Genomic DNA, 27,491 nt, shown 5'->3' on the forward strand with positions numbered 1-27,491 from the left:
AGGGTATCTGTCCCCTCTCCTGATATGTCTGTTGTAGGAAATCCTTGTATTCTACATATCTTTGTGTACCCAGGACTAATAGACAAATGTGTCTTACCATTCCCATTGTCAAGAGGAAGTGTGATACTGTCAGCGATGGTTGGAGACTGTCAGTATGTAGGGACACAGCCCTTTGACAAGGGGAATCGTAACACCCATTTGTTAATGCTCGCACAAAAAGGTGGTGTTCACTATAGACACGGCAGAGCGGCGGTGGGGAAGGGGGGCCCAAGTTTGGGGAACAGCCCCGGGTCTACTTAATCTGCCTCTGTTGGCCACCCAGTGGTTGTGATGTGAATTGAGGTCAGTTAAGGATTTTGCTAGCATGTGGCGATAGTGTATTAAAATTGTTTTATAAAAAATGTGAATATTTAACCAAATTTAAGCAAAGGTAAGGGTGGACACATCGGTAATTTTTCCCATAAAAAAATTATGAAGGAGAAGATTTTGGTAGTGACGTACGGTGAGAAGACAAATAATAGCCATGTCAGTATGTATTCATTCACATAACCTGGGTCAGAACTAATTGTAAATACAACCTTAGGCTAGGTTTACACCCAGTTCAGGCTTTTTGTTTAGCAGGAATGATTGAAAAGTGCTGTTGAATGGGTTCTCCAGATGTATACAACTACATAAGTTTGGCAGGGACTCCCTTTGAAAGAAATATATGGTATACCGTTTCTTCCTCGCATGCAGTTGTATTTGAAAAATATAGTCGAGTACTCTTTTCAGTAAAGTTAATACAGAGGTATACTGATGCATACGGACCAACCGTATGCCAAAAGGACACTCTTTTGGCATATGTCTGGCTAATAGAATTCTATGGGCTCATAAGACTTTTACATTTGGAGAATTTCCGGTCATATAGGTCGAATATTGTGACCAAAAACAGTGTCCTTAACTTATTAGGCGTCACTTGTAATACAGAGCTAGTCTAGAATTGGTTAATATGAGCATTACTATATTATGAGATACCTCTAAAAATACCATGTGTGGCCTAACTCTAAGCATGTGTATGTCAAATAGTAAGCATCCTAGGATATATATGTACATATAGAACATTTTTTGTAGCTACATCTAAAATAAATTAATCTAAAAACGCAGTGACAAAGGTGTCCATGCAGAGCCAGAGAATTGGGTACACAAAAAATATACAATATGGCACAGATGAACATATGTGGCCACGTGGATTAAGTTATCTTGAATGGGATATAAGAAACAGGCAGTATAGATCAATGACAATCTGTGGCCAGTTATTTATATCCTAACTTTTCAATGGAAAATCAATACTTATTGAAAATGGCAGCCATTTTGAATAAAGCAGAAAAGACCCTAAAGAACATTCAGGTGGAAAGATAGACCAACATGGGAGGTGTCTTGAAAGGCATACAAGAAGTAAGCTTTAACAACCCATAATAAAACTGAATAAACCAATTTACATATTAGCATAATCCGTAATATTACTGAAATCATTTTTTGGGATAAGAACACCTAGTGTCATACATTTCTTTAACATTTAACGGAGCATAGTAGAATTTATATTCACCTGATATTCTCAAACTTTTCAATGAGAATGCTGATGTCTGGTGTATTAGTCTGATTACGCTCTCGTGTTCCAAATCTTCTGGTGACTTTGGGTACGGATGGTAATGGTCTTGAGGGTGCTGGAGGGATTCTAGGGCCAGGTCTTTCTTGTCCCCCTGATATAAGATGAGCTGGCTTAGGAGGTACTAATAATCAAAAAGAATGATATACGGGTCATTAGACACAATTACAACTGTTTTCTTTATGTCAGTTTCCATACAGAGATGGTCAGGAGCATTCAGCACTGGTAAATTGGAACGGTCATTTAGCACCTGTCAGAACTATGCAGGTACACCGCCACAGGGAAGCTTTGGGACTCATCAATCAATGCATACTTCTCTGGAGCAAGGTCAAGTTATCTACGTGCCAATAAACACATCCAGCAATGCAAAAAAATAAATACATGTACATAAAATATGGTTCCTAATAGACAATGAGGCCCAATGCACACGACCGTAAAAAACCTCTGTTTTTACGGACCGCAATTGCGGTCCGCAAAAACGGAGCCATTCACTTTAATTGAACGCTGACACCTTTCCATAGCACTACGGAAGGTTGTCCGTGCCATGGAAATGTTCCGGGAATTATGGAACATGTCCATTCTTTTGCATTTAGCGGGCCGTGCTCCCATACTTTGTATGTGAGCAAGGCCCGAAAATGCGGCTGTCAGTCGGTGGCCGGCCGTGCCCGCAATCGCAGGCCGTGATTGCGGGCACGGTCGTGTGCATGGGGCCTAAGAGACTGCTTTTACGGTGGCAGTGGGCCCCCCTATCTACTAGGCCCCTATGGAGCTGCATAGGTGGCACATATGGTATATCCGCCCCCTTCTCTCAAGATCTTCTCTGGATTATATAAGTAACAATAGTTTCTGGGTGACTTTCATAAAGTCTATCTGCTGGAATATATTATTCATTGCCTACAAAGAATTTCCCCATAAAATACAAAATCTCCAAAATATAAGCCCCTGAGTCTTCATCTTACAAGTTGTTAAAAAATCTAATCAGCTACTTCTTGTTATACCTATTTCTTGGAAAGGTAAAATAGGTGACAACCCAATATGGCTGCCATTAGGCATTTTAGAAACATTATAACCCAGTTTTCCCAAACTCTTGAAAGCCAGATCGGTCTAGATATGCAGTGATATATACCCTGCCCCTGCTGCATTGTTAGCCGATTTTCCATCGAAAAGCTGGGTGGCCACCCTTGTTGAAGCTGTAATGACAGCCATATATTGGTTACCGTCTTTTATGTATCCAATTTATTTTATAATACCCTGACAGAAGCGCCAACACAAGTAAATGGCATATGCAACTGGGATATAATAGCGATGTAAATAACCTAGTAACACTAGTTACCCTCATACAATATATTACGTCTGTATCATGTTAAAGGTCCGGTGTACCACGTAGACAATTTCAGCTGGTAGCGATGTTTTGTAGTGAAATGCCTGGAATTAATCCTTTGTGACCAGTCCCTCTACACGGTATGTCAGCAATGTGCAGAGATATGGAATTGTATTTATACTGACATATTCCTCGTCCCTCCCACACATAGATATAGTCTTCTGAAAAACTTGTGGCTAACCACTGTCAACCTTACTTCCTTCAATACTTGCATTTGCTGAGCTCTTAGTAACTCGATAGCTACCGGAAGAACGAAGCAAAAGACGCGATAAACTGAGAAAAGGCCTTCTGAAGAATTTTGTGTTATTTAAATGACTTCAGGAATAAATATTGTTAAATGTAAAAATCCAATACATTTTCATGCATTTATATCCCGTAATACACTATTTGTGCATTTAAAGGAGTTGTCCAATTTAGAAAATCTATTTTCAAATACCGTATTAAGGCATTCTGAGTAAATTAAGGGTGGTCCCTTGTACCGAACCTTTATGAATTAGAGGGAGCAGAGAGCAGCTACAAAGAGCGTTTCTCTCTGGAGGACCCAACATGTCCATGCATTACATGTACAGCAAGCAGTATTGATTTAAATGGACACCAGGTAATGCTTCATTTCACCTGTGGTGGTGCTGCAGGGAAATTAAACACTAGATGCCAGGTCCCACTGCAGATTACAGTGGACCGCTGGGACCCCAGTGGTCAGACAACCTGTGATCAAGTTATTTTTGGGGGATCCTTCTAACAAAACGGGGTTGTAAAAATACAAAAACCCTTTTAATGTTCGTTAGAAAAAGACAAGAGTGATTAATGTACAGGGTAGGTCACAAAGAGGAATGCAAATTAATGTAAACTACTGTATTTCTTATAGTATTAAGAGATGAAGCAGATTATATGTCCGTTCTTGAAGAAATCTGTGTGTATAATGAGAAATATATAGGGCAAAGATGTAAATGGAGATTGAATTAATTTTTTTTCAATCATGCTTTCTCAACAGTTACACCATCATGCACCTTTACAAACCAAGGAAACTTATTCAAGGTTACGACAACTATAGTACAGGATAATAACCATAATCTCCCATTTTGCAGCTGAGGACATGTAAAAGAATGAACGCAGGAGGTGACCAGGGTAAATATAGGGGGTGCCCTACTGCCTGCCCAAAGGCTCCACCCCCACATAAGAGAACAGAAAATGTAAGAAGAGGCAATGTTTCATGATAATTGCACAATCATGTAGTACATGTACATAGAGCTGTATTGGTATACAAACAAATTCTTCACCTTTATAAAATCTATAGGCCCTACACGGAGTTGTATATAATACAATTTTATTGATAAGAGGCGGCCATAGAACATCAACTAGTACTGGGGTACAGGAGCTTGGCAGATTATCAACTATAACAAAGCACTAAAATGCACGCCAACGTACAGATCCTGACACACACACACATATATATATATATATTTGTTTTTTTTTTTTTCTTCATTTATTTAGGCCTATTATTCGAGGCATACTAATGCTACAAATAACTTTCTGCAACAACATCCCCCCAAAAATAAACAAATTGCTCCTCTAATAAAATTTTTGAAAAAATACAGGTAATATTTAATAATATAGGATGTGATAACCCATCACAACACCAACCTTGAGGTTTTTCTAGATTTGACTTCCTGATTGGAGGAGCTTTTGCTCGCGTCTTCTTTCCAGTTTGCTGAATACATGGTACTGGGCTTGCGTGCTGATTCTTTTCGATTGGACTTGATTCAATATGACACTTAACTTGGAAAGTAGTATAACCACAACCTGAAGAAAAGACAAATAAATGTAACACTTTTACTTCACTGGTCAATAATATGCCAAATCATTCACTCTACAGTATAAACAAACACCAATGATTAAGGGTATTTTGACAAGGGCGTAACTAGATCAAAACCTTTGTGTTTCGGGATGAGGAAGTGAGGTGGCATGAACTAGTACCACAGCCTGCCATCACTAATCTAATGGTTTATACCTATTGAGCTTATGAGCAATGTCTGAAGCCTGCAAATTCACTAAAAACTGTTTACTTATGCTCGTAAATAAACATACATGAGTGGGGTGTTGCTAATATGCAGTGGTTAGTTACAACCAATAGTGGTGCAAGAAAGGATTACCAGCGACAGGGTCACGGGCGCCCAAGTCTCGTTGTTACAGGGAGCAAATGTTAGCCAGTCTGGTCTGATCCAACATACGTAAGTGCTACTATAGCACAAATTGCTGAAAAAGTTAATGATGACTATGATAGAAATGTGTCAGAAAACACTGTGTATCGCAGATTGCTTTGTTTCGAGTTGCACACACAGGCCAGAGTACTCATGATGACCTGTGTCCATTGCCGAAAGCACCTACAATGGACACGTGAGCATCAGAAATGGAGAATGAAACAATGGAAGATGGTGGCATTGTCTGATGAAACATGTATATGAGCAGTGTGATGCTCTGGGCAATGTTTTGTTGGCACATGCCACCTACTTAAATTTTTGCAGACCAAGTACACCTCTTCATCATAATGGATTTCCCTAATGGCAGTGCCCTCTTTCAGCAGAATAATGTGCCCTGCCACACTGCAAAAATTGTTCCGGAATGGTTTGACGAAAACGGTTGATGGTGTTGACTTATAGATTTACAATATATGGATGTAAGCAAATCCATGGACAAGCATACGTAAATATCATAGCATACGTCTCACATCTCTACCGCCATGGGTACTTTCTATTGTTTTTCTATTTTTTTTTTCTCTTCCTCATCTTTATTTTCTCACCTATTATTTACTTCTTGAAGACGTTGTGACTGTTACAATTATCAACTACTCTACTTCCTGTACTACAATGGTGTGACCTTTACTATATACTATATAATAGCTGAACATTGTGCCGGGAGCACAAAAGAAAGTAAAAGAAAAGAAGGAGGCAAATTAAATGGTAAACAGTATTTTATTTTCTAAGTTAAAAGAAAAGATTTTTACACAGTGAATACAGTTACCTACGGGTGCGCTCAACATACATGGAAACAAAGGCTGCTGACTGACAAATAATACTATACAATACAGACAATACTTAAAAGCTTTAATATAACTAAAGCTTAAACCAATTCTTAAAACAGCTCAACGCTGTAAACTAGTTATGCAATACCGCAGCGGTCGCCAATCTGTGGCATTCCTGTTGTGATGCTACAACTCCCAGCATGCCCTGACAGCCGCAGCGGATTATATAAAATATAATGTCACTTACATCAGCATACCCATATAATTTCCCATGCAGACTCTGGTCTTGAAAATCAGTATCATTCTTGAAAAATTGCAATTTCTGAATATATATTTTTTGGGAGCTCTTTAACCCCTCCAGGACGGAGCCTGTTTTGGCCTTGTGGACGCAGCCAATTTTTTCAAGTCTGACATGTGTCACTTTATGTGGTAATAACTTGGGAATGCTTATACCTATCCAAGCTATTCTGAGATTGTTTTCTCGTGACATATTGTACTGCATGTTAGTGGAAAAATTTGATCAATAAATTCAGTATTTGTTTGTGAAAATCACCAAACTTTAGAGAAAATTTGCAAAAATTAGAATTTTTCTAAATTTAAATGTATCTGTTTGTAAGACAGATAGTAATACCACACAAAATAGTTACTAATTAACATTTCCCATATGTCCACTTTATGTTGGCATAGTTTTTTGAACATCCTTTTATTTTTCTAGGACGTTACAAGGCTTAGAACTTTAGCAGCAATTTCTCACATTTTCAAGAAAATTTCCAAAACCTATTTTTATAGGTACCAGTTCAGTTCTGAAAAACTGCACCCATCAGAGTATTCAAAACAGCATTTAGAAAGTTTCTTAACCCTTTAGGTGTTTCACAGGAATTAAAGCAAAGTAGAAGGGAAATTTTCAAATTTCTTTTTTTTGTCGGAAAATCCATTTTAATCAATTTTTTCTGGAACACAAAAGCAATACAATATTTATTTCCCAGATTCTGCAGTTTTTAGAAATATCCCACGTGGCCCTAGTGTGCTAATGGACTGAAACACCGGCCTCAGAAACAGAGGCGCACCTAGAGGATTTTGGGGCCTGCTTTTTATTAGAATATATTTTAGGCACCAGGTCAGGTTTGAAGAGGTCTTGTGGTACCAAAACAGTGGAAACACCCCCAAAAAGACACCATTTGGCAAACTACACCCCTCAAGGAATTTATCAAGGGGTATAGTGAGCATTTTAAACCCACAGGTTTTTTGCTGAATTTAGTGGAATTAGTCTGTAAAAATGAAAAATCTAAATTTTTTTCAACACAACTTAGAAATTATCAATTTTTACAAGGAATAAAGAAGAAAAAGTGCCCCAATATTTGTAAAGCAATTTCTCCTGATTACGGCAATACCTCATATGTGGTAATAAACGGCTGTTTGGACACACGGCAGGGCTCAGAAGCAAAGGAGCGCCTTTTGGATTTGGAGATCAAGTTTACTCAATTGGTTTTCGGGTGTCATGTCGCATTTGCAAAGCCCCTGAGGGACCAAAACAGTGGACACCCCCCAGAAGTGACCCCATTTGGGAAACTACAGCCCTAAAAAGAATTTGTCTAGGGGTATAGTAAGCATTTTGATCCCATAGGTTTTTTGCTGAATTTAGTGTAATTAGGCGGTCAAAACTTCTATTCTTTTTTTATTCTTTTTTTTTACGGCATTCACCGTGCGCTATAAATGACATTTAATTTATTCTGTGGGTCGATGCGAATACGGCGATACCATATGTATATAGGTTTTTTATGTTTTACAGTGTGTGCACGATAAAATCACGGTTTTAAAAAAATTATTTTGTTTTTGTGTCGCCATATTCTAAGAGCCACAACTTTTTTATTTTTCTATCAGGAAAGCTGTGTGAGGGATTGTTTTTTGCGAAACAAACTGTAGTTTTTATTGGTACAATTTTTGGGTACATGCGACTTTTTAATCCCTATTTATGCAATTTTTGGGGAGCTGAAGTGCCTAAAAATAGCGATTCCGATATCGTTTCTTTTTGGTTTGTTTTTATGGCGGTCACCATGCGGGATAAATTACATTATATTTTTATAGTTTAGGCCGTTACAGATGCGGCAATAACAATTATACATAGTTTATTTTTATTTTTTTCTAATAATAAAAGGACTTTATACGGGGAAAAGGGAGATTTTTTAAATTCTATTATTTTGCCATTATTATTTTTTTAGTCCCACCAGAGACTTGAAGATCCTATTGTTGGATCATTGTTATAATACCTGCCAGTTACACACTGACAGGAGGCATATTAGGTCCTGCCTCTGGCAGGACCTAATCGCATTCCGTAGATGGCAGACCGGAAGCCTTTGTTAGGCTTCCGGTTGCCATAGCAATCGCCTCCCGCAACAATTGGCCCACCCCCCAAGTCGCGTAGTGGGATGCCGATGTTGCTATAACAACTTAAACGCGGCAGTCGCAATTGACTGCCGCATTTAAGAGGTTAATCGGCTCGGATCACCCCTGTGATCCAACCCGATGTTTTCCCCCAGTACTAAGGCTGCTAGTAGCAGCCTGTACCGGGAGATGCCGGGCTCCGGGGACCGCCTGTGTGCTCTGTTAGGTGCTGCAACCCGTTAATCTACGTGGGGTGGTCGGGAAGGGGTTAAGATGGATAGCCTTATTGTACGTGCTTTATTGGATCAGATGTCAAAAATTTAATTCTTGCATTAACCCACTAACTCCAGGCTGCAAGCTCTAATGCAACATGAAACAGCATGCTTTTGTGTATTAATACCCAGAATATAGCTGAATTTAACAAAGACAAAGAAAAAAAAAAGATACTTTATTGGATGTGGATGGAAGTAGAAAAAGGATTGGCTTTTTTCTCCCTATAAATAGCGTCACTGTTGTCCAAAGGGCTGTGTCTTGTATTGCAGTTCAGCCAAATTCACTTAAATTAGGATAAATTGCACTACCAGGTTGGACCCCACTGATCAAACATTGATGGGCCTATTCTAAGGATAGAACATCAAGGTCATAGTCTCGGAGAAGCCCTTTAAATTATTAATCACTGTACAAAAAATGTTAATGTTTCATCTATTAATATTTCACCTTAAAGAATAATTTCAAATAGAATTTAATTTCAAACTGCGATCTGCACAGATAACAGCTGCAGATCACGTATGTAGACATTTATTAACATGCGTCTTCGGTTCCTGGACTACAGCATTGTTTTTGTTTAAGTACCAGACACAGTGGCTAAAAATGTGGCAACTCCACTGGAGCACCAAAATGGTGCCAATGCTTCACCCACATAGAAACCTATTAAGAAACAGCTCCTAGAAAAGCACAAGGCTTGACCATTATAGGAGTTACCTCACTTGTAGTAAATAGTATTTAAGGGCAATTAAAAAACGTGAACGTAAAAATATTAAATTAAAATACACCGCAAATATACAATTAATGAAATTCCACCACAATGAAAAAATAACAGAAATTCAATCCTTAATCCACTAATAGGAAGTTGCATTATGTTATCATCCAAACATAATGAACACGAACAGATGATACAATCTCGGCTACACTATAAGGCCTCATTCACACGGCAGGGTTTCCCGGCCGGGTGCCGGCCGTTCATAAATCGGCCGGCACCGGGCTGCATTAGGAATGATAGACCCCTAATGGGGCTATTCACACGACCGATTTTTTGACGGCCGGAAAATCCGGCCGTCAAAAAATAGGACATGCTCTATCTTTGCCCGGGCACCCGGCCGCCCGGCTCCCATACAAGTCTATGGGGCCGGGAATTACACGGCCATCACCGGAATGTGTTCCGAGTGATGGCCGGGTTTCCCGGCGCTTGCGCTCTATCTCCTCCTCCTCACAGCGCAGAGTGCATGTGAGGAGGAGGAGTTGATGCCATTCTGACGAATGGCATCGCTGTACACTGTGTTGCAGGGCCGGGGTGTACAGCAGGTGGAAGGGAGCGCTGCGCTGGCTCCCTTCCCCTGCTTGTTAAAAGCACCCTGGCTCGGCGACACCTTCGATGGCGCCGCTAGTAGTAGTAGCAGCAGCTGCTGCTGCTGCGGCTGCTACTACTGTAGCGACGCCACTATAGCAGAGCAGGGAGGTATCTCCCCGCTCTGCTATGTGCTAGCCGCACTTTAGCTCCTTGAAGGAGCGGAATCCCCGTGTTTTCGGGGATTCCGCTCCTGGACAGAGCGCTTGATGTCTCTGTCCATATCTGGGCAGTGACATCAGGGGAAACTCCTGAAGCGGAATCCCCGAACACATGGGGATTCCCCTTCAGGAGCTGCCGCTGATGTCCCTGTCCGGATCTGCCCGGCCCGGCACGGATGCATAACTTTATGCAAACCGGCCAGGCAAAATGGCCGATTTTACCGGCCGACACTCGGGCTCGGGAACGACCCGGTCGTGTGAATCCCGCCTAAGACATTTGGTACTAGACAGTTGGCCCAGCATACAGATATATTTTGAGAATTTCTATGTCATATAAGAGAAGTGGCGCTCTGTAAACCTCTATACACAACTAATAACTTTTCCTGGATTTTTTTTGAGAGGTGACAGATTTTTACGATTTCTTTGGTCCTTTAAACCTTAGTAGTGACAAATGGCCCAAAAACAGCTCTCCTTTTATGTAGGTTTACTTGGGACTTTACGAATTAAATGCTTTCTCCTAGACTTGAACATTAGAAACCTATTTCTAAGTAATCTTCAACCTCAGCTCATTGTTTACTACAGGCACATTAGCTCCTCCGTACAGGAGGATGTGCCTGATACTACAGCTAGTTCCTTTCACAATAATGAGAATGAATGGGACAAGCTGCAGTACCAAGCACCGCCACCCATATCGATAAGGCGCTGTGTCCATTCACTGTGCCGATCGGAGTGGTTTCCAGAGATTACACACCTACTGAAGAGTGATGGCCTATCCAAAGAATAGGTCAATGATGTTTAAGTCCACAAGTACTCCTGGACTCCCTGTACTAAAGGAAGGCTTATTGAAAACCATAGGTTATTCAATGGGTAGTTTGCAATGGATATAAATTGAATGTGGTGTATGGCCTGGCCAGACCAGACAACCCCTTTAAGTTAATATTCATTTAACAGGGCTTATTATGACTCCCCAAAAATATATGAGAAGTTCTCTCAGCGTTTCATTGTAGGAATAAAGCCTTGTGGTTTTTAGAGACTATATCATATATATTGGGCTTAGATGCACTATTCAGCAGCAGCTTCCCCCTATTGTATGTACAGCATGAAGACCTAGTAAGAGCAATGGTACGGTGCAATTCCTCATATATACAATACAAAATCAGATACAGAGAATGACAATGTAAAGAACAACAGTATAGTGCAAATGTTAAAGCTAAAAAAAAGTCAGAGGAATTTAAGAAACGGTCTGTTCTTATCATCATATGCCGTCATCCTATAATAAATTGCACCACAGGCCGTTCGTCCCACTTCATGGGTTAAATAAAATATGCAATTTACAGCCAGAGATGTTATGACCCTAAATAAGCAACTGGTTCAGAAGCTGAAAACTGATGAGACAATGAGAGAGGTATTTAGGTCAGAGGGAAATGAGCCGCCTTAAGGAGAATACAATGAACTTTTCGTATAGAGCCGTTTGACTTGGTCTGGTCATGGCCGCTGTATCAGGAGACATTTTTCTTATTCTCTAGTCTACAAAATGACAGGAATGTGCATAATAATATGACTGCAGGAAAAAAAATATATGCAATGTTCGATCCATTATCTCACTCCAAGAATGAAAAGTATTTAACATGGAAATACTTGAAGGTTTCGCTTTGCGACCCAGTGGCACAATTGTTCAGCAATTCTTACACACGAAAGGTATTCAATGTGATACAACATGAAGCGGCAATCAAATAAATATATAAATATCATTCCTTTAAGGTAACCTCCAATGATCGGACACTAAAAAGCTTACCTACTACAATCTTGAAGGCCGCTATAGGGAGAAATAGTGTAAAATCAATCAAATTAATATTCTACTTTAATGACCAGTAATCTGATTTTTAAAAAAAATGGGCGGATTGAAGGCAAATTGACATGTGTATGGCCAGCTTTAGGCTGGGGATTACATGCATGCGTCCCATAATTAGACTATCAATAAACGAAAGGTTAATCTAGTTCAGTTTAAATGCCGTCAGATTTTACTTGGATTACAAAAATTAACAGGATTTTCTTTTACAGTCATGTAGAACATGGTCATCGGTAAAGCGTTGGTTTGAGGGCCCTCTAAACCCCATTCTACTGCTCTATGCTCCGGCTGATGCATGTGATTCCCAACCATGAAGAAGAAAAGGGCGCAGCTGAATGGTAGTTACGGAAACAGTGTAGCTCACATGCTACGCTGTTTCCGTAACGGACATTCACTACTTTGGGACTTACGGAAACTGCGTAGCTCCGCAAGCTACGCTGTTTTCTTCTTCATGGTCGGGGATCACATGCGTCAGCTGGAGCAGAACAGGGGATTTAGGGAGCACCGTTCTAGAAATAGGTGCTGGTCCCAGAGGTGGGACCCGCATCTGACATTTATGGCATATCCTGTGGATATGCCATAAAAGTCCTGGATTGGGAAACACCTTTAAATTCACTGCACCGTTTACACACATGGTCATAACAGGAACATACAGGGATGCAAATTCACAATGCCTTTTGCCCATACAAAAAAAAAAAATACAGGTTGGACCCTTTCATTCATCTATTCACACAGCATGGTCACCAATGCTAAACTAGTTGTATCAACAACATGTGGCCTGAGCGTGCTTTACATAGTTACATAGGTTGAAAAAAGACACGCATCCATCAAGCTTTCTCAATAAATTACCAGTCATTCATTGCTTGATCAATTATAACCCTCAATGCCATTCGTCAATAAATAATCATCTCGCCTTTTTATGAATGCTGACATAGTATCGGCCATCACTACCTCGTGGAGTCGGGCATTCCATAGTTTGACTACTCTAACCGTAAAGAACCCTTTCCTATATTGAGGTCTGAAACATCTTTCTTCCACGCAATGAATTTCCTCTGGTCCTTTGTAGAGTCCTTACAAAGAACAGATTATGTGCTATTTCTCTGTATTGACCACACATATGCTTACACATGTTAATAAGATCAGTTACAAGGCGTCTTTTTTCCTCGCTGAACAAGCCCAATTTCTCTAGCCTTTCATTGTAAGCGACACCTCCCATCCCATATAATAATCTAGTCGCCTTTGAACCCTCTCCAGTTCTCCTATAGGCTTTTTACAATTTGGAGCCCAAAACTGAATTCCATATTCAAGATGCGGCCTTACAAGGGATTTATAGAGGGGGGAATACGTCTGAATCTTAAATTATTAACAATTTGGATGGCTCTATGATGGAGTTAATTTAGGTCTATTAAAGAACCAAACAACGATCTGCCTAAGGCCCCATGCACACGACCGTGCCCGTAATTACGACCTGTAATTATAGGCATGGTTGGCCGTGGACAACCGTCCGTTTTTACGTGCCGTGCTCCCATTATAAAGTATGGGAGCACGGTGCGTCAAATAAATTTTTTTCGAAGGCACGGACACCTCCCCGTAAATATATGGGAAGGTTTCAGTCAGCCATAGAAATGAATTGGACCGTAATTACGGTCTGTAATTACGGTCGTGTGAATGGGGCCTTAGTACATCAGTTAGTCATTGTCCGGAAAACATTAGGGTTGACAAATAGCCCTCAATCTTGCTTTCCTGCAGTAACACACAATCTCTTATCCATTGATTTGTCCAATAAAATTAAGCAATTTTCCTCTTAGAACTGCCACTTTCCCCATCCGACATAAACATACAGAATGTGAATCCTACCTAAAATGGTGGAATCCATGGATAGCAAGCGAATGTTAAAGTAGGGTCAGTTCACACTGTTTTTTGGTGCTGATTTTGCTGCGGAAACAGCGTTGGAATCAGCGCTAAAAAATGCTTTAAATCATCCCCCATTGATTTCAATGGGAGGCAGAGGCTTTTGTTTTTCCCGGCAGATTTTGACTGCTCACAGGAAAAAAAGAGACATGCTCTTTCTTGGAGCAGTTTCTGCCTCTGAACCTCTATTAAAATCAATAAGTGGAAGGAAAAATAATTAACTGCTCGTTTGAAGCATTTTTCAGTGTGGTTTTTGTAATTGATTTATTTAAAATAATGCCTAACAAAAAGGTCATCAAAAAACGCTGGCATTTCAAAATCTGCCTAAAAAATCCTGAAGGAATTTGAGCATATTTTTTCTACCCGATAAAAAAACTCTGTGAAAATTGACCCTTAGGAGCCCCACACATGAGCGTGTTCAGTCCGTGATATACGGTCCGTATGTCTGCCGCATTTCCAGGACCGAACACACTGCAGGGAGCTGGGCTCCTAGCATCACAGTTATCTATGATGCTAGGTGTCACTGCCTCGCTGCGGGACAATTGTCCCATACTGAAAACATGATTACAGTACGGAACAGTTGTCCCGCAGCGAGGCAGTGACACCTAGCGTTATAGATAACTATGATGCTAGGAGCCCGGCTCCCTGCAGTGTGTTCGGTCTGGGAAATGCAGCCGACATACGGACCGCATAGAACGGACTGAACACGCTTGTGTGAATCCGGCCTTACTAGAAGCTGCAGCAGCTTCTCTGTGTCTCCGTGCATCTCTATCACTCTGCTCCTACTGCTACCAACCATCTCCCCTCTCCATAAACTTCTGTGGGCAGCTAGAAACCTAATCCCTCAATGAGCTGATAGTCAGTCTTGTCTTGAAGAGACAAATTTAGCAGTAAATTCAGAGTAAGTGAACAGTTAGGGAGGTGGGGGGCAGGAAAGGGGCCTGATAAGTGGAGAAAGAGGCATTTTTCTCTAATAAGATATGTTACAACATTTCTTATATTCACTTTTATCATTGATTTATGCAAAGTTTGTTGAAAAGTTAGTGATTATTTTATTAACATAACACGGTCAGCTTACTAGGATTGAGTTGCCTGGCAACACCATTTAAAGCCTGTGTCTATTAGGCAGTGTATCCCTAGCAACCAGTCTGTCAGAAATGACAGACTCTCTGCGGACAGTAAATTCTCAGTCCAGCCCAAAGCGGAGAATGGAAAGTGACTTGGTAGCAGTAAATTTGAGCTATTTTTCACCTGTAGCGGTGTTATTAAATCAGGGAAAATGTCTTTTACATGATCGATGAGGGAATTTTTCTCATTCAAACAACCATAATCAAGTTATTTCCTTTTACCAGTGAGAGAAATCTAGTCAGGGAAACAAAACTAGACCAAACCAGATGTTGTGTCCTGTATTTCCATAAATCTATACTAAACAAATAATGGTTATATGTTTGCACACAAAAAAGTGAGAAAATAAGGCCATGTCCACATACAAACAGGTTATTCATGTGTCGGTAACAGCAGCAGCCCTATTGGAACTAACTGTATACTGCATTTTACTTGACCGAAAAACAACAATAAGGCAATATAGTTGTGGAAATCCACAAGAATGATAAAAATTTAAATGTATGTGCAGGGAAAATATACACAATATGTATAGATAAATGACAACTATGCTACAAGGTGCTGTCTGACAGCAGGAGTTAGGAATGAGAAGGGGTTAAACCAGGGGGGTGGATTGGATAGGTGGGGTCAGGTAGCCTCACAACATCAGGATATAGTAAGGACTGGGACCTTTTTGGATTACCCTTCCTTCAGCGCCCCACCACTAGGACAGCTGCCATTTTGTTCTAGCGATCGATGGGGGGTGACAGCGGTTGTAACCTTTACCATACATTGTTTTAGCGATATGCCGTTAATCTCGTGAGACGCCCCTTTTGAGTTGCTGCTGGGTGGTGTGCAGCTCTCTGCACTCATGAACATACATTGGCTTCTTATGAAGTTACATAGTTAGTACGTTCGAAAAAAGACAAATATCCATGAAGTTCAACCATGGCATATTTTACAGGCTGAATCATATGAGGCGGTTTTAAGTGAAATCAGCCTTTGAAATGCAGGCGTTTATTTTGACGGCAGTTTTCAATTTTGCAACAAAGTTTAATCGAATTTGGAGGTGTATTTTTGGAGCATTTTTTTGAAAAGTCAATGGGAAAAATCAGCTTGTAAAACACTTCAAGAAGTGACACGTCACTTCTTTTTTTTTAAGGGTGATTTTAGGTTTTGTTTAATTCGGCAGCATAAGAATACACCTCGTATAAACTATACAACGTATTGATATCAATGGAAAGCTGTTTGAAGGTGTATTTCAAGTGTTTTTGGGCATGTAAGACTAGCATTTTGCATGCAGAAGTATGCCTAAAAATATGCCGTGTGAACATAGCCAGATCCTGGTAGTCTATCCATGGGTCTAGTGGCCTTACCAGATCCCTATTGGCCTCCATAAAAATATATAATAATAAACCTACCTTGGCTTACTGAAGTGATCCAGTAGGTGATGCCGGTGATGCAGTTGTAGAGAGCTTACAGTGATTTCCTCATCGGTCAGAGGTGCTGATTCGCTGGTTAATAGGCAGGGATCCCCTCATATTGCCTACTAATTCGACTCTGTTAGACAAATACACTCCAATGCTAGGCCTACATTATGGGGTTAATTTATCAACCTTTCTATACCAGTTTTCTGGTGTAGTAAACTTGCAAAAGGGTCCAAAGTCTTAACCTATTTGCGCCACCCTCACCACATTGTGGAAAAGGAGTGTGGCCTCGGGCAAACGGTATGGGTTCATAGCAGCCCGACAACAGCTCCTAGCGCTGCGTCACATATAAGGCCCTGCTCCTGCCCGGCATCAGGACTTTGTACAAGCGGCGCTGGAGTGATGTGGGAGTCGGGGTGGAATAGAGAAGTGCTGAGGTAGGTGTGCGTTTTATTACCAGCAATGTAGGTGGAATTGATAGCACATGGTTGCAGTAATTGTGCCACAATTGTGGCACACGGCTTGGCTGGAAGTTGTGACATATTTTTAAGAGGCTTTAAACAGGTCGCATCTTACTCTAACTTTTCTTACTATGAAGACTGCAGTATGAAACCCTGAAATTTGCACAACAGCTCATTCCCCACTAAGGCCTCATGTACACTTCCGTTGGCCGTCGTACGGCCGCTAATGACGGATCCGTGAAACCAAATGAATGAAAAAAGGCTGAGACTGTTCCGTCAAAAACGGACAGGAATAGGACCTGTCCTATTTTTATCGGAATGGCCACACGGTTCCGTTAAAACAACGGAAGTGTGCATTGCCCCATTGAAATGAATGCGTCAGTGTGCTCTCCGTTAAAAAAAAACGGAGAGCACACTGAACACTGAAGAAAATAACTGAAGTGGGCACGAGGCCTTACTAGGATTAACAGCACTGGTTGTGCAACTGTTGCAACTTATATGCATCTCCTTGCTGCAAAAGCGTTACATTGCAACAGTCCAACTCCATTCATTTCTATATATGTCTTTGTTGTACACCTTCAAGTTGCTGCAAGTAGTCTAGCCTAGACCTAGTGTTAAATTTAGGACATGTTACATGAAAGCTATCTTTACCTATATGACCACAAATTCACTTTAAATACCAATGACAATTGTGAATTTGTGGCTTTTCCAAAATCATGCATTAAACTTTTTTTTTTGTCTATGTGTAAATCTCATCTTTCTAATAGAGGATTTTACTAATTGGATAGCCTAATTAAATTATTTACTTGATCCGTCAGCAATTCTTCTAGCATTTGTAGTGTGCAGAAGCAAAATGAAATAGGGAAGGAAATTAATTAAACTCTTATTTGTCAATCATTTGGATAGGACAGTCTGTCGCAAGGAACAACCACCCACGTGATCATATGTAAGCTGATGATTAGTTACAGATTCAGTAACACGCTAGATAACAGAAGGAGAAGTCTGTCTGCTCAACACGATCAGTCTTGTTGTGATCAGATCAACAATACATACTGGTATTGCAGTTGGGAGATGATGGTTTAGAAAGGGGTAAGAGTAAAGGCCCTTTTACACTGGCCCATTATCCGGCAAACGATCGTTCATATAACGCTCGTTGCCTAAAATTGCCCTGTGTAAACAGGGCAGCGATCAGCAGATGAACGAGCAAACACTCGTTCATCTGCTGATCGGATCCTTTTAAAAAAGTGAAATATTATCGTTGTCGGCAGCACATTTCCCTGTGTAAGCAGGGAGACGCGCTGCCGACATGATTATAATAAAAAGGGATGAGTAACGAGCGCTCCTCCCCATACGTAGCTCCTTGTGTTTGGAGCAAACGAGTGGCGATCAACGAGATGTCTCGTTGATAGGCGCTCGTTGCAACGGCCAAAATTGGCAGGTGTATAAGGACTTTAAGACCCTTATAGGTTCACTGTGCAAGATAAAGTCAATTCAACATATAGACTTATACGTAAGTACCAAATAACAGTGTATTATTTGTAAATGGGTGGGGGATAATAAGCAGTTGCAAAAAAAAGCATATTTTGGGAGATAGGGAGAGCAGGACTTGAGTCAAAAGAAAGGACTATTCCACCAAGAGATGGGCATATGGGAGGCATAGACTTCACTGGTTATACCAGGGTTTGCCTTCTATATGCTATTCACCAATCAAGATCTATGGATGAAGGTACCAGATAAATTCCGACACCTGCCGAATATATATCCGTACCATGCATTTCTGCAGCACCTGATAGCAGCATGTTATGTAAATGCAGCTGTGGCAGAAACATGTGCTATATTATGAAACATCATACACTGTTGTGCTGTATTGTGACACTGTAAAGAGGAGGATTGCAACAAAATATTTGGCAGGTGTCCGCTTTATCTGCCATGTGTGACTTGTGTATAAACAGTGTTAGGTCATACAAAATGGCAAAATTCCTTCAAATACAAAACCCTCAGAAACAGAACTAGTGCTGGAAATATTCTATTCAATAATTTTATTTATAGGGGTTATCCCACAATCAGCAGTTTTTACAGAACCCCCTGTACTCTCTTAGAGGGGTTGTACAGAATGAGAAAAACATGGCTGCTTTCTTCCAAAAACAGTGCTACACCTGTCCACAGGTGGCATCTCCGCCCCATTCACTCAAATGGAGCGGAGCTGCATGCAATACTAGACACAACCCATGGACATACAGTATGTGGCGCTGTTTCTAGAAGAGAGCAGCTACATATTTCTAATACTGTACGAGCCCTTTAAGTATTGAAAACATATTATACCATGGCCTCAGAAACGTTTCATCCTATTCTTTTGACTTCCGGTTCCTCCGCTGCGTTCAAAGCATAAACTGAGTGGTATTGCTGACCATCTCACATATCCGCCATTTCACAGGGGAAAACTACATTTCCCACAAGTCCAGCGGCGCCAAAAGAATACCGAAGAAGTTGTAGCTATAGGCAAAGCGCTTTGGTGTACATTGGCCATGCTCGTCCTGTGCAGGGAGAATGGAAAAAATGTGCATGTGTTGTCTCACCGCACTGAGCGAGAAATAGAACTCCTATAGTAAAATAGCCGCCACAGAAAGCGCATGCTCGTTGTGAAACGAGAACTACAGGAGGAAGTATGTCAGGACAAACGGGTAGAAACACATATGATGAGGTTTGTTGGCGGGTGATAACTGATGAACCATTCATTTTTGGCAATTGGTTATATTTCAAAATCTTAATTAATATCACCCTTGGATAAAATTAGGCCTAATTATAGTTTTAGGAATACCCCTTTAAGGCCAATTTAGAAAAAAAATTCAGTTTTATTATTTGAATTAGATGTCATTGGTGGCTCAGCTGTCATGTCATTCCCGAAAACATTACTGACTGAGTCAGAGCTGCATGTAATATTCATGTGTGACAAGGGGAGGAATCAGTGTGGTGCAACAGCGGCAATAGCAGAGAAGGAAGGAGATTTATTGAGGGCGATACCAGAAGAATGGGAAAAGAGAGGGACCCTCCTGCATCTAAATGGGTATCCCAATCTTTGGCATTTATGGCATATCCACCTCTGGGACCCTCACCTATCTGGAGAACAGGGTCCAGAGACCCCCATTCGTCAATTACCAGTCATTATATTCTCCATACGGTTCAATTGAGAGGTGGCCACGGTTGTGTGCAGGACCCTCCATTGAAGTCTAAGGGAGTTACAGAAAGAACCGTGCAAGCAGGGGCCATGCACAACATATATCTGCTAGCTCCACCATAAGCAACCACGTTCGCCTAGGGAGAGGGGAATAAGTATCAGTGTGGCAGTGGCTTATCTCCTACAGGAACAAAGGATCGGATATGTTAAAAACCAACATGCCTGGTCCTTCTTTTCTCCAACATCTGCCCTTAACGGACAATTGGCAGGCCCCCACACAGATGAGATCGTTGGCCTATCCTGCTGATATAGTCAGGTTCAGCTTTAAATTATTAACGTGTATGCCTAAAGTATACCAGATTTATTTTGTTTGTGCCCCATCATAGCTTTGTGGTGAGGTCCCCATATACATTGGAATATCAGTGCATCCCGACCTATATTGTGTATGGATCCCACCAAGATTGCATGGATCTTCCAACAAATATCGTATATCTATAGGCATGACAGACACCAGTATTTCCCTTAAGACCACTAATGATAGTTTTGTGGAACTGAAACAAAGTAATAAGTTAAAAAAGTAAAATGCTCGAATACACGATCAGAATGAGGGACTAATAAGTAGAACTTTCATCCAAAAGACTTAAATAAATAATTGCTTAAAGAGGCTCTGTCACCAGATTTTGCAACCCCTATCTGCTATTGCAGCAGATCGGCGCTGCCATGTAGATTACAGTAACGTTTTTATTTTTTAAAAACGAGCATTTTTGGCCAAGTTATGACCATTTTTGTAGTTATGCAAATGAGGCTTGCAAAAGTCCAAGTGGGTGTGTTTAAAAGTAAAAGTCCAAGTGGGCGTGTATTATGTGCGTACATCGGGGCGTTTTTACTACTTTTACTAGCTGGGCGTTCTGATGAGAAGTATCATCCACTTCTCTTCAGAACGCCCAGCTTCTGGCAGTGCAGACACAGCCGTGTTCTCGAGAGATCCCGCTGTGACGTCACTTCCCCAGGTCCTGCATCGTGTCAGACGAGCGAGGACACATCGGCACCAGAGGCTTCAGTTGATTCTGCAGCAGCATCGGCGTTTGCAGGTAAGTCGATGTAGCTACTTACCTGCAAACGCTGATGCTGCTGCAGAATCAACTGTAGCCTCTGGTGCCGATGTGGCCGACACGATGCAGGACCTGTGAGTGACGTCACAGATCTGCACTGCCAGAAGCTTGGCGTTCTGAAGAGAAGTGGATGATAATTCTCATCAGAACGCCCAGCTAGTAAAAGTATTAAAAACGCCCCAATGTACGCACATAATACACGCCCACTTGGACTTTTACTTTTAAACACACCCACTTGGACTTTTGCAAGCCTCATTTGCATAACTACAAAAATGGTCATAACTTGGCCAAAAATGCTCGTTTTTTAAAAATAAAAACGTTACTGTAATCTACATTGCAGCGCCGATCTGCTGCAATAGCAGATAGGGGTTGCAAAATCTGGTGACAGAGCCTCTTTAACTAATGTTAGAAAATACTGGGTGACTAATTATACATTTATCTTCATGGAACTGATCGTTAAAAAAAGGGACAAAAGTGGTAGGGCCTCTGGTCACAGATTCAATTCAATAACCATGTCCCATATAACTCTGTTTTAGATACAATTCTACGCACTGCAGTACAGGTCCAAGCACTGTTCATCCTGATCTACCTGGTTCATGAACATAATACTAGAACATAATACTAGGACTATATTGAACTCTGCTACTTACACAGGAATTGCAATGTAGAAAGTGAGCTGGGGGTGAAATTCTGTTTAACAATGCAGATTTATAATTCTATTCAGGGTCTCTGGAGAGTAGGGTGACAAACCCTATTGTCAGTGTTAATGTTTCCATAACGATCACAGCGGTTACTTCGGTAGTAGGCCAAGAAATCGCTAAATGGTATATGAAAAAAAAAAAATTACAGACGAGGACAATTCAGGTATTTATATTTTAAGGATATGTTTATTTTTTTTATTTTTTTTTAGGCGGAATTGTTCATAAAATAGATAATTTGGTGTTTTAGTTCCAATGGAGCGGTAATATCCTCGTCTGTTACGTTCATGTATAAGGCCCAGAATACCCAGTGAGCCCCCTGATACTTGTAGTTCCACAACAGCTGAAAAGCCACATGATGACATGAGCCAGTTAAGTATCCACAGATATAGTCATAGTAGAACAAAGGGAAATAACATTTCTTTAAATATTTAAAGCCATGACCCAGGCAAAGAACCTTGCATCTCTGGAGTGAGGAAACATCTGAGGTTCCCATACCACAGTGCCTTGACTGCATTCCAGATCTAAACCAGAATAAACAACTGCCATATTTGAAGGGGTCAATAGTTCAACCAAAAACGCCACTTATAAAACACAGATTTGTCATATATGAAGTTCATTATAACATGAATATATAGTGAGAATACCTAACAAGCAGTAATTTTCTCTAAAAAAATAATCAAAATGACCACACCAGTAATAATTTCTTCTTATGTCAAGTTGTTCAAACTACTTAGCTCTTTATTAGTTATACCAATTCCTGGAAAGGGTGACAACCAACATGGACGCCATTACAGCTCCCAGAGGGGTTGTCCTCTGTACCATATGTACATCTTAGGAGTCTGTAGGCGCAACTTATGTGGGGCCTAAGACTCCGCCCATCAAGTAGGCCACGCCTTAAGGGGGCTTAATCATTATGATAAAATGTCAGATTGGTGAAGATCCAATCGCTGGGACCCCTACTAATCCTGGGAACGGTGGTTCTGGAATGCCCTATGTGAACGGAGCGGGAATGCGCATGCTTGGCTATCTCCGGCAGCCCCATAGAAAGTAAATGGAGCGGTGGCCTGAGCATCTGCAGTCCCACTCCATTCACATAGGGCACTCGGGATCAGTAGGGGTCCTAGCAGTCAGACCCCCACTAATTAGACATTTAAGGTCCTTTTACACCAGCCCATCTTAGCCAGTACACCGAGCGCCAATCAACAAGACAGCTCGTTGATCGTTGCTCATTTACTCCTGAAACAAGGATTGTGTATGGGGACAAATTCCTCGTTACGCCGATCGCTCGTCCCCATACATTTATATCATGTCGGCAGCACGCCTCCCTGTTTACAGGGAGATGTGCTGCCAACAACGGTAATATTTTCGGCTTTTAAAACGATAAACTCGAGCGTTCATCAGATGATCGTTGCCCTGTTTACAGAATTATCAGAAACGAGCACTCTGTGAACGCTCGTTTGCAAGTGTAAAAGGGCGACTTATCCACAGGATAGGTGATAAACGATCATAATGAGAAAACCCTTTTAAGTTATGTATGGCTTTGAAATGTTTGTCTGCTCTTACAAAATAAAAGCAGAGCATTGGGGTGCGCTCCTCACAACAACGAGGACCCTCTGCAGCCTTCCCCTTGTCCTCTTTTTCCCCTGAGCATTGTGAATGCCTAACTAACATATAACTTTACAAAATTTATATAGGAATACTCACTGTACAGAGTACTCATATAGGGGGCGAACACAGACAGCAGATGGCCTCTGTACAAAAACAGTATAGGGGCCCTTTCTCTCCAACAGCTCATCATGGAGCGCCTTCCTTATTTCTCTCACAATAAACCAGTATTTTTGAACTATGAAATGCATCAGCTCAGTCCCTTACTTGCAATCTAGTAGCTAGATTTACGGTGGCAGTGGGCACCCCTACCTACTGGGACCCTGTGCACCTGCACAGGTTGCAAATACGGTGCACATATGTCCGCCCCTGTATTCATGCATAATTTTTCCCTTCAGCAGGTGCTTCCACCAGGGCTGCCTAAAGATGAAGTTCTACCTTGCCTATAGGTAAATAAGGCCCTGGTAGTCCTACAGCTTTCCCAGGTCCATGTATGGTAAATCTGTCTATATACAGTATGCTTTGATACATACCGGACCCTCCAATCACTGCATACCAAAATCACTTTGTGTAACTAACTTACTCAACTTTCTTAAAGGGGTAGCCGCTTCATCACAGACAAAGGGAGTCTTTCATTTGATCACTGCAGGTTCGGCTTCCGAGATCTCCGGAGAAAATTAGCTGTTTGATAGGGGTAGTTTTGACTGGCTAGGAGAAATGTAGTATTACCTGGTGGCCTTTCAGATGTCAGCAGCTCTCCGGCTCGTAGAGGGAGATCTTGAGTACACCCCCCATGACTTCCACAGTACCTAATAGGGCATATGGACAGGGATTGTCCTGGTGGGACATTTCCTTTAATCTAAAAGTAATCAATGTGACATAAGTGGTTAGGAGCCAAACACCAAATATTTCTGTGATCACCGTCACAGCTCATGCCATGCCCTTAATAAACTAAGTATATTATATTTATGTAAATTAATCATTGTGTATTCATTCTTGAAGAATGCAACTATTCTATTGCAAGGGATTAAATCAATGAGGTCACCTCCTGGTTGAAATTAATGGACTGTCTATGTCACTTTTAATGAACAATTTGCCAACTGATTAATTGACTTATTCATTTCTTTCATTACACAAGCGGATGTACCTACAGCCACGGTCCTGTCAGCCTGTATGTCCCTGAGATTTCTATGCTGGTGCTTATGATGCCAAGACAAGAAGCCATGATCTGCAATCTTGGTGATGTCAGTGGAACATACGTAGCTGATCCAATAACAACACACTTATTTTATCTAATTTTTGTTTTAGCAGGTACTCATACTTTAATTCCAATTGTCAATGTCCAGAATATTTAATGGAAATTATACAACATCCTCTGTAATAAATTTAGCGTTAAAATAATGTGTTCCTAAAACTGGAGTTCAAAAATGATTAAAAAGAAATGGGACTCCTAGAATCCGCACAAAACCTAGTAAAACCACCAAAACAGTCACCACCAGATAAACAGCATTTAAAGAGGTTGTCTAGTTTAGAAAAACAATTTTAAATACCCTAACAGGAAACTCGGAGTTAAAGGAGAGTGTAATACTTAATTTCCCCTGCGGTGGAGCTATACGGGAATTGAACATTTGCTGCCGATTTCCCCAATATATTACAGCTAGGCATCCCAGCTTCTGCTTATGCATGGTGGACCCTTCAAACAAAAAGTGATTGTCCAAAGCAGATAACCACTTTTAAAGTCTTCATCTTTGAGAGATATGTGAAAATCAAGCTCCAGCCTGGTTTCAAATCTATGAAAATTTTTTTTACAGGCTTCTTTCCAACCTTGTAGTGGTGCATAGATATCGGAAGCTAGACATGTGGATTTAGGTTTTATGGACTAATAATCTTAATTTTAGATCTCTGGAAGTAACAGAAGGCAGTATGTATGCCACCGGAGCAATATAAACTTGTATATTATATCTATAGTCTCCATTCAATATCAGTGTCTTTTGTACATTGCCCTATACATACAAAAAGCTTTTTTTTTTGTATACAATATACATAATATGTATACAAACACACAAATATCTATATGTATACTATACTGTTCATGTAGCCCTAAGGCCCTATTACACAGGCCAATGATCAGGCAAACGAGTGCTCATATGAAGGCTCGTTCCCAATCATTGCCCTGTGTAAACAAGGCAACGATCAGCCGATGAAGGAGCAAATGATCGTCTCTTTTATGCGGCATTAAAAATCCTCGTTGTCGGCAGCACGTCTCCCTGTGTGAACAGGGAGATATGCTGCCGACATGATGAAAATGTATGAGGACGAGCGATCGGAGTAACAAGTGCTCGTCCCTATACGTAAGCAACCATTGCTCCGTGTGAAAGGAGCAAACAAGCGCCCATCAACTAGCCCGTGGATCGGCGATAGTTTACACGGCCCACATCAGGCCTTGTAATAGGACCCTTACTCTAATTATGTATTATTTATCTGGCTATCTAGGATTAAGTCAATTGATTAACTCCTTGTAGAGGGTTGTTAAACCATGTATGGGCGCACTGGGTACAATAGTCGTGCATACATTATACCCCAGTGGTCTGCAACCTCTGGCACTCCAGCTGTTGTGAAACTACAACACCCAGCATGGCTGCAGACCATTGCGTTACATGACACACTTACTTCAATGGGTTATACGAATAGTTATTTAAAAATGTAGACAAATAAAATATTTACAATGACGCTACAATGACCTGTCAGAGCATAACAATTCAGAAACAGAAAAACCTCTTTGTAACACACAATAGAATGACATTTCACAGCACATAAGTGGTTAGACTTTCCTCCCAGACCTGCAGACGTCAGTCAAGTTGCAGATCTACATGGAGTTCTTTCAGAAGACTATTCCCCTATGTAAAATTCCAGTTTACATAGTATACATTACACTCAAAGTTACAATGCACTGACGTTACATTTCAATAACTTTTATAACCTACCTTAAAGGAAGAGCAGCCGCGTCTGACTCTGCTACATATCACTTCCTGACTTGCTGCTGCTAGTTCCTATTTTGAAACTTCAAGAGCTGTTACCAAAATGACCGAGCATTTACATTTCTGGTAGATTATGTGCAAAGACTACCTACTAGGAACTGCTTGCAATTCATATTTTACATGCGTACAAGATGTGTCACCCTTGCTGCATTGTTGGGAGTAGATTAAGGCCATCATCTGCAGTCATGTTCTAATCTCTATATATACAAACAACATGATACAAATAGAAACAATGTCTCATCGAGAGAGACGGAGATGATCAGAATTGTAAACACATCTTCTATGGGGGCAATTCCATGAAATCCATCTTATTGTACAGTAAAATTCCATTAACCCCGCATCAATTGGACCAGATAGGAGCGAGATTATCATATTTAGGCGAAATTCACACGAACGTGTGCATTTTGCGCACGCAAAAAAATGCTGCGTTTTTTGCGCGTTGCAGTTCCGTGTCATAAGTGTTTGGTGCATGGCTGCGTGATTTTCACGCATATGCCATCCTAATGACACGCGGTTTTGATGCTTAGAAACTGCAATGAATGTGGTGCTTTTTTTTTTCCTTCATTTATTTAACAACTGTAGCGCGAATCATGCGGGGCACACGGAAGTGCGTCCGTGCGCGGTTTTCACGCACCCATTGACTTCAATGGGTGCGTGATGCACGGAAAAACGCTCGAGTATAGGACATGTCGTGAGTTTTACGCAGCGTGAAAATCACGGACTGTTTGAACAGCCCCATTGAGTTACATAGGTCCGTGCGACGCGTGTGATTTTCACACGCGTATCACGGACGTGAAACACGTTCGTGTAAATCAGGCCTTACTGGATGGTCATAGAAAACGATATGAGATTTACAAGGCAGGTTGGGAATCTTCTAGGGATGTAGTACAATATAATCT

At 41.0% G+C, this 27,491-nt stretch overlaps 1 protein-coding gene across 1 annotated transcript in view; it reads right to left on the bottom strand.

Moving 5' to 3' along the window:
- The window catches only part of FGD3 (FYVE, RhoGEF and PH domain containing 3), a 188,569-nt gene that overhangs the window by 66,389 nt on the left and 94,689 nt on the right, over window positions 1–27,491 (bottom strand). Inside the window, exons 2-3 of the mRNA XM_075833882.1 lie at window positions 4,668–4,826; window positions 1,586–1,769 (exon numbers count right to left, since the gene is read on the bottom strand). Of these exons, the coding sequence (XP_075689997.1) occupies window positions 1,586–1,769; window positions 4,668–4,826 (343 nt within the window). The remainder of the gene's footprint in view (window positions 1–1,585; window positions 1,770–4,667; window positions 4,827–27,491) is intronic.

Source organism: Rhinoderma darwinii, chromosome 7 (assembly GCF_050947455.1).
Source record: "Rhinoderma darwinii isolate aRhiDar2 chromosome 7, aRhiDar2.hap1, whole genome shotgun sequence".
In the NCBI taxonomy this organism is placed as follows: Eukaryota; Metazoa; Chordata; class Amphibia; order Anura; family Rhinodermatidae; genus Rhinoderma; species Rhinoderma darwinii.